This window comes from Juglans microcarpa x Juglans regia, chromosome 2D, assembly GCF_004785595.1.
Source record: "Juglans microcarpa x Juglans regia isolate MS1-56 chromosome 2D, Jm3101_v1.0, whole genome shotgun sequence".
Classification (NCBI taxonomy): Eukaryota; Viridiplantae; Streptophyta; class Magnoliopsida; order Fagales; family Juglandaceae; genus Juglans; species Juglans microcarpa x Juglans regia.
The window spans coordinates 3111783-3120359 of NC_054596.1; the positions used below are offsets into that span (position 1 = coordinate 3111783).

Genomic DNA, 8577 nt, shown 5'->3' on the forward strand with positions numbered 1-8577 from the left:
CTTTTAGACAAGAAAAATACTAGTCCGCTCACTTTGCTTCTTCACTTTGACTGTTCGTGTATTTATTTATTTATTTTTAATTAATTATTAAGTAAATAATTTTTAATGTATTGATGTATTTTTTTATTTTTAAAAAATATTTAAAAATATTAAAAAGATATGAAAAAACTAAAAAAATAAAATGGGCGAGTTTGCGCTAGCGGCACACCCAGCAGTCAGAGTAGCCTAGCATAACTCTTACAGAGAAATACTATGCGTTGAAGCTCTAGCCTAGAAGGTGTATCAAAAGAAGCATTCCAGGAGGTGGTTTTACTGGTGTTGATTGCTTTGGAAATTGATGCCAACATTTTGGGGATGGATGGATACATGTTTGTTTTGGATAATGAGTAATGATATACACAGGACATTGCGCAATACCTTGAGCCTACTTTTGTGCCCACCGCCCGATGCCTTGAGGCTTTTCCAAACCTGTCACCGTCGTTTGGCTGCCCGGCGGTGCGGTGGTGGTCCCATTATCTTTTTTTAACTCGTAGACTGGTATCTAATTATTGATAGAGAAAGAAATATAATATTAATAAAAATAATATTTTATCCACTAAATTTGTTCTTTCATTTTGGCACTTCATATAAATATATATATATATTTTTTTAATTTTTTTTATTTAATAGTTAAAGAAGTAATTATTAGTGTATTAATATTTATTTTATATTGTTTAAAAATATTTTAAATTGATAAAAAAATATGACTAAAAAATAAAAAATAAATAAAAAACTAATTTAGCCTAACTGTCACTTAGAACGGTACTACTCAGGCGACAGAGTAGCACCACTTTAACATTAAAGCCTTTAAGACTGATTATTTCTAATTTGAGAATTATTGCCCATTTGATATATATATTTTTTGAAAAACTCTGGCTGCAGTCACCTCGTGCAAACGCGGGGCAAACGAGTCCTATGTGGTTTGAATAAAAACACACAATTTCATTGAAGACGATGCTTCCTTCTCGACATTTCTCTCTCTTGAAGACGATTTCCTCTATCCCTTTTTTTCTCTCCCTCGAATCATCAACGATAACTTCTAAAAAAATCCATAAAATGAGTTATAGAAAAACTTCAATTGATTGGAAATAATTAAGGCATCCAACAACAAAAATAACAACACCAGCACATCGAAAAAGAACCAATCCTAACACAAGTACAAGACATAATTTTAAAATTGCAAATCTCCTCACCTTTGCAAATAGAGCAATTAACACAAAAGACCATTTTCCTATTGAGAAAACACAGGTTTAATTTTTTTTTTTTTTTTTGTTTTTAAGTTTCAACTACTGAAATGTACACATTATTATTTATTTCCTCGGCTTTCTTATACCGAATAGGACTGCACACGCCTCTTGCCAAATAAAGATTTCTTACCAAGCCAACCCAGATCATGATCCCGAAGACTAAACGCAGAAGACTATATTTTTTTCAGTTTTTTTTCACTTTCTTTCAACAGTCAAAGCACAATGTGAAGTAAGAAGATCAGTCCATTCCAGTTTTTCTATTTTTCTACAGAGCTCATTTGAAAACTTGAAGAACAAGCCAACATTTTCATCTTTTTTCCATTTTTTTTTTTTCTTTTAAATAAAATATAATGGCTGACGTGGAAGGGCCGATTGCCCACCGTTTGCCAGGGCTGACTGCTCGCAGAAGAATTGATATTTTTTTTTATTTAAGCCATTGCGAGAACTTGCAATCATTTTCTCATATTATTTAATTTTCTCATATTTATTAATAATTAGTTCTCCAATCATTTTTACCAGAGTACATATTCACTTCTTATATTTTATACCGTTATCTTTTTCAATTTCGAAAAATGTATCGTTTGTTTTTTACACATAAGATAAAACAAGTTAAGATAAAAATTTAAAATTAAATAAAATATAGAATATATTTTTGTAATATTATTATTTTAAAATTTTAAAAAAATTTAATTATTTATTTTATTTTATATAAAAATTTAATAAAATTATAATAATTAAATAAGATAAAATTTCTTGTAAAAACAAACGGGGCCATTTTAATCTTTCAATTTATATATTTTTTTAACTAAGGTTATGCTTATTTTTGTAGATGAGATGAAATGAGATTAGATGATTTGAGATTAAAGTTAAAAAATTAAATAAAATATTATTAGAATATATTTTTTAATATTATTATTATTTTAAAATTTAAAAAAATTAAATAATTTATTTTATTTTATATTAGAAGTTAAAAAAGTTATAATGATTAAAGTTGTAATGAATTTTGTTTTATTACTTTCCTGTCAAAGTCTCGCGTTGATGCAAGACGTTCAATTGGGAAAAAATAAAGAAGAAAATAATAATATTAAAAATCTGAGAATAAAAGGATAAAATAATCAGAGTACCAACCACCAGGTTTTGACGGTGGAAAACTACCGACTGCTGGTCCCGCCACTCTTCTTCATCAGGGTTTCCTCCACAGTCCAGAGTAAAAGGGGAAGATTTATGTCTGTGAACTCGAACCAAGAAATGGAAAAATACAAAGAAGCAGACAAGGATGAAGAATCAGAAGCAAAGAATGAACCAAAAAACCATACCCACTCTATCGAAAAAACTGAACCAGAACCAAAGCCAGAACAAGAAAAGCACATCATCTCAGACCCACCATCACCCACCACCCACTCTTTCCCTCCTCATTCCCACCCAGACCACGAACCCCCGTCGCTACCATTGGACTCCTCATCCCCCTCTTCACTTTCCTCCGATCATTCCTACCACGGTCATGACCTCAATCACTCCTTCGCACCCGATCCAGATGCCCCACCGGTGGTCCCGGTGAATCGTTCGTCCCGGGCATACCCAGCGGCGGCGATGGCCAAGGTGGACCCTGGAGCACAAGACGGCTTCGTCAGCTTCGGAGAAGTTGAAGCAAGCACTATTAGCCGTGATGGGGCTAATGGCGGTGGAGGTAACCGAAGGTTAAGACCAAATCTTTCGATACTGAGGAGGACGAGGTGGGACAACATGGTGAAGAAGGCGTTGTTGTCGTCAAGGATTTCTGGGTTTGTGCTTTGCTTGATCTCCTTTTCGGTTATGGCGGCTGACAAGGATCAGGGTTGGGCTATTGAGTCTTTCTACCGGTACAAGGAGTTAAGGTTAGTCCGCTTGCTTGTCAGCCAGTTACTCTCTCAGTCAATCTTAGGTTTCATTCAGTTAAAGTAGGACTCTATCCGTGAGAAAAATCTCATAAAAGGAAGCCTTTATTTCCCGGGCCTTTTTGGTTGTTTCCACAGCCATCTGAAGTAAAGCAGTCGAGGCACCTGACTCTGTCCCTCGAAATTCTATCAGAGCAACATATATAGGTCCCTATCCAGCTGAAAAATTAGAAATTTAAGGAGAAACAATTATTGTACTTTCCACAAAAAAAAAAAAAAAAGTGTTTAGGCTGTAGTTCCTTTAATCATATTTGGATTGGAAGTTAGCAGTCCTGGAAGTGTGATTAAAGTATTTCAGACCATGTAATTGTTATGGGTTTTGTAATGTCTGTCAAATTTATGAGTTTTTTTTTTTTTTTTTTTTTTTGGAATTTGATTGCAGGTACTGTATGGCTGTGAATGTGATAGGGTCTGCATATTCAGGGCTGCAAGCGTATGATCTAGTGAATTATATCACCACCGGGAAACACATAGTCTGGCACCCCCTCCGTCGTCACTTTGATTTCTCAATGGATCAGGCAAGTCTTTCTTTAGATTCAGTTATACCTAACATTGGCTCATGTTTTCTTGCTCATGTTCTGGGGTTAGCCACTGGTATAGACCTCTTTTTTACGAAAAGGAAGGGGGTGGGGTTTAATATGAATTACTGATAATCATGCTATTGGGACCACAGCTTATAGAAAAGCTGGTGCATTTGGCCCATGGAGGATGTGGAATTGTGTTTGCACAACCCTCAACTACCGAGTCTTTAGCCACTCTTATGTTAGGCATGGTCCCGCAGTGATTCTTGATTTGGGCCGGATGGATTATACTTTACTCAACCGCCTTTTTGTCACCTTTTTCTCTGCCTTTTCCCATACTAGTGCCGCTTTTGCTTTCTAATATTCTGGTTTCTCTGTTTTAGAATGATCTCTTGTAAGAAAGTTAGCACTATCTAAAGAAAAAGAACATTTTGGTAGGCTAATGGTTGCTTTAGTGTGTCAAAGAGCTTAGCTTAACGCTCAAGTATTATGGGGAAATGGTTTAATTTCTACCAGAAACTTTTTAGACGAAGGGACATAATTGTTGGCTCTTTAGCTTCTTGAATTCGAAGTCTACGTATGCAGCATGTCATTTTCATGTCGATCAAGGAGTTCTCAAGGGATCAAGGGTTGCTACAAAAGGCAGACCCCTTTTCCATTCTGGCACTTAAGACTGTATGTCCACAAATAAAGTTACCACAGAGTCACAATATGTTTTCACCTTTTTACTTCTCTTTTTTTTTTGCATTTCTGCTTTCTCATGCATACATGCATATACCTACATATAAATTTTACTTGAGCACGTTATGACTTCGTTCTAAGAACAGCGTGCTGATATACCTAGCAAAATGTTTGGATTCTTGTTTGAGATGGCAGATGTTGACTTATCTTCTGATGTCAGCCTCATCATCTGCTGCCACCAGAGTTTATGACTGGCAATCCAACTGGGGTAAAGACAAGTTTCCTGAGATGGCAGTTGCATCCGTGGGCTTGTCCTTTGTTGCATCTGTGGCCTTTGCCTTGAGCTCTCTCATTTCTGGTTATACCCTTTGTAAAGCCTCATAGTTAAAGACCATTGCCAGATCAGTATATTATACGGTCTTAAATTCCAAAGATCCTGTCTTTCCCCTTCCTGAAGTGCTAGCAATGGTAGATTGTTGAAACGGAAGATCAATGCGAAAGAAACACTTTACAGCTTTGTAAGAAAATAAACACTTTACAGTCTCTTGAGCCATGGATAATTATCATGGCCTCTTGATAAGCATATTTCTGCATGTATGTCACCAATATTCCAACTTATGACAGTTTTTTTCAGCGAACACTCAAAACAGCTTGGAAATTCGGTTTGCTAATGTAATCACAGCAAAGGAGTTTTACATGCCGCAAGATTGTAGTACGGATCTTATGTAGAGAATCATTAACGTCAACGAGGGGGAAAAATGGGCAAAAACAGTTGCAGAGGGCTACTAGAGGCCACTGCAATGATTTCGTGTTTAATTTTAAGCTATGCTTTCCATTCCCTAGCAAATATTTCATAAGTTCTAATCACGATAGTCTAATCTGTGAATGCATAAATAAATAAAAATTGCTGAAGCTGACATGAAAGTTCCAGTTAGTCTGGTAGTTGGTGGCATATGGAACTCCATGTTCATGGATTAGGATACATGCTGGGAGAATCCATTTATAAGTTAGAATGATTTGGGTATGAAACTTTGGAACTAGAGATAATTAGATATGTTTGTGCATAGAGTGACTTTCACAATTACTAGATTTTCTTTGGGTAAACAATAGATATAAACTCCACTAGAAAACAGAATCTTGCATCCCATCATTTCATGGCTAGGTAAAGAACATGAGAAACGCTTTGCAACAGCCGTGTTGCTGTTAGGCGAAAAACAGCCCACCAACAGGCTGCCTACACGTAAGATGGAGTGTGTAGCACAATAAAAAGAAAGCAGCTGATTACGTTCCCTTCCCCTGCACCAAATGCCTTCCAGGCTCAAAGATGGATTAGAAAAACTCAAAAAATGGAATATTAATGAGCTTCTTCATCTTTGCATGCTAGCTCAGGTATGAAAAATAGGTAAACAAAATCATGAATAGCAGTAGTATCACAAGCTTTGAAGAGTTTAGTTGATCGATCTTACTTGGAAGGCATAGATAAAATTTATAGATATCCAGCTGCTTGATGAGCTTGATAGAGAGAGGTTGTTGCTGAATGTTTCTCTTCAGATAAAATCCAACAAGCTCCTCGTCAGTTGTAATAAGAGATTTTTTTTACAACTTTCTTGTTCAAAATGGACTTTTCGATTGTCTCTGCATATCTTAAAAACAAAACATGTTCTTGGCAATTGACGTTTCTGGGAAACTAAGTCAAACTCGAAAAGCCCTAAGTCAAGAAAATTGATTTTATGAAGGATTCTAATTTCTCACTTAATGCAAGCCATTTAGGGTTTGTTTAGTCCAAATCGAAAAATCTCAAGAAAACACTAAATCTGCAGTTATGGGGATTGTGAATCCATGTTTAATATCCCAAATATCATATTAGTTGGGTTGGGATGGAGTGGGGTGCCGCCTGGTGTGGATTCGAATAGGAAGAAAGGGGTTTAAGGGGGAATAGAGTTGTTTGGGTGTAGTGGGATATATGGTAATGATGTCAATATGCGGACGTGTCACATTTTGATTAGAAGGCTGGTTTTCTGAGATAACCTGATGGATTGGTCTCCAAATTTTCTCAAAGAACTTACATTTTTCTCGATAAGGTGATTAAATAATAAGCGTTTTTACCCCCAATTCGCTAAAGTAATCGTGGCATTACACACCATTATCCCTTTGCCAATTAGGATCGATCAAATTCATTTTGGTGTTATCACCGATCAAAATAAAAAAATAAAAAAAATAATTTTGGTGTTATCAATCCTACTTTTTCTTCGGCCTTTGTCAAAGGCTGTGGTCAGAGAGGTAGAAAGGTCAACCCCATTCCGTGATGCTTATGAATCAGACGTATGACCTACTTTAGTATATAGTACGTAACACCAACCTACAATGACAATGAATCTAATCTGGGTTGTAATGAACAGCAGCCACTCGGGGCCGCCCCCACATCTTCTGTTAGGTCATTGGTGATCTAGTAACTCATAAAAGGTTTAACTAGTGTCGCATAGCAGCCTCACTCATATATGTATATATATATATATATAACACATTTTCCCACGAGATCCACGAAGGTGAGTTCATGATATATTATATACATGTAAAAAGCTACAGCTACCAAGATCCGGTATGATACGATTGACGTGGGGTGGCTTTTTAAATATTAAAAAAGTATTTTTATAAATTAAAAAAAAAAGGATTTGGTAGGCAGTGAGATGTGACGGATGGACAGTGAAGATGATGTGAGAATTAAGGGTGGAAACTGTTGGGATTGGCACGGACGTCGGTGGGTGATACTCAGAAGTGGTCGAATCCGATCGATGATAGTCACGGTTTCGGTGCATCGGTACAATTTTTTAGGGTAGGTGTGGATGTTGAAGTGAGTTGAATTGTGATGATAAAATATTATTAGAATATTATTTTTTAATATTATTATTATTTTAAAATTTAAAAAAGTTGAATTGTTTATTATATTTTGTATTAAAATTTGAAAAAGTTGTAATGATGAGTTGAAATGAGTTGAGGTGAGTTTGGTAACCAAACGGATCCTTAGTCTATCATCGCCATTTCGACAACAGAGAAGGGAAGCTGTGTCATTTGCCATGAGTATGGAAATAAGAGTTAAAAAGGTAAAAATAGAAGAGTGAAGAAGAAGAAGAAGAAGATAGGGGAAGAAGATGATAATTAGGAGGTGTTTATTAATTACATTTTGAAATGGAATAAGCCAAATGGTGCATCTCCGTTACTTTTTTGTTTCTTGTTTCTAAGTCCTAAAACGATGTCGTTTTATTCATTTAAGTGAAAAGATTTCGTTTTTGTATAAATATAAAGTTAAAAAAAATAATAGGAAAATCATTGTTGACCGGTTCAGTAGTTTATCCTTGATTTGAATCGGTGCCAAACTGGTCGACATTAGTTTTGATAAAATACTACTACCCACCAACCGGTTCTCTGTCAGTTTCATCGGGTTCCCTACTCTAGCGACTAGTCTAAGTCGACACTGGTCGGTTTCATCAATTTTTGTACAACCTAATGTTACCAGTTAATTAAACTTATTACTTATTAGTTGCAAATAAAACACTTTAAATATCGGAACGGAATACATACAATATATTTTTATAACATATTTTATAAAATCACATTATTTTTATAAAAATATCTTTTATTTAAAAAATTTTGCTACTCATAATTTTATATATTATACATCATATTTATTTTTATTTATTTTATTCTTTTTAAATTAATTAAATTATTTTACTTTTCATCCATACAACACATATTAGATAAGATGAAAAAAAAAAATTATGTATATCATATAATATAAAAATGATAAATAAAATTTTCCCTACAAGTATAAAGCAAAAAATGCTACACCCACAAACGGAACTTCATGAGCGGTTCCCGACTGACGTGACAGTAGCTATGTGACTTTTTTTTATATTTTAAAAAAAATAAAACAAAAAACAAAAAGTGGAAGCTACAAAACTTTATTATTCAGTTTTTTTTTTTTTTTCTCTCTCTCTTCCCATTTGAATATTGATCAAAACCTTTAAAATACAGTTATTCTATTTACAACCGCAGTGGAGAACCGCGGTGTAATCGCAGAGGCTATATTAAAAAAAAAAAATGAAAAGGAAGAAAACGGATAGAAAGAAATAGACGAAATGAGAGAAACCAACGGAT

The 8577-nt window shown here is 34.8% G+C and overlaps 1 protein-coding gene across 4 annotated transcripts; it reads left to right on the forward strand.

The window, feature by feature from the left end:
* The first annotated feature begins 2432 nt into the window (after window positions 1-2432).
* Window positions 2433-4854, forward strand: LOC121250271 (CASP-like protein 4A1). 4 transcript variants are annotated; one of them, XM_041149344.1, is made up of 4 exons: window positions 2433-3160; window positions 3603-3738; window positions 4327-4416; window positions 4618-4854. In XM_041149344.1, exons 1-4 carry the CDS (start codon window positions 2511-2513, stop codon window positions 4804-4806), a joined length of 1065 nt encoding a protein of 354 aa, XP_041005278.1. In that variant the 5' UTR covers window positions 2433-2510; the 3' UTR covers window positions 4807-4854. The 4 variants fall into 4 exon arrangements, with proteins under 4 accessions (XP_041005278.1, XP_041005279.1, XP_041005280.1 ...); XM_041149345.1 differs by having other exon boundaries at window positions 4643-4854; XM_041149346.1 differs by lacking the exon at window positions 4327-4416.
* Window positions 4855-8577: the final 3723 nt, after the last annotated feature.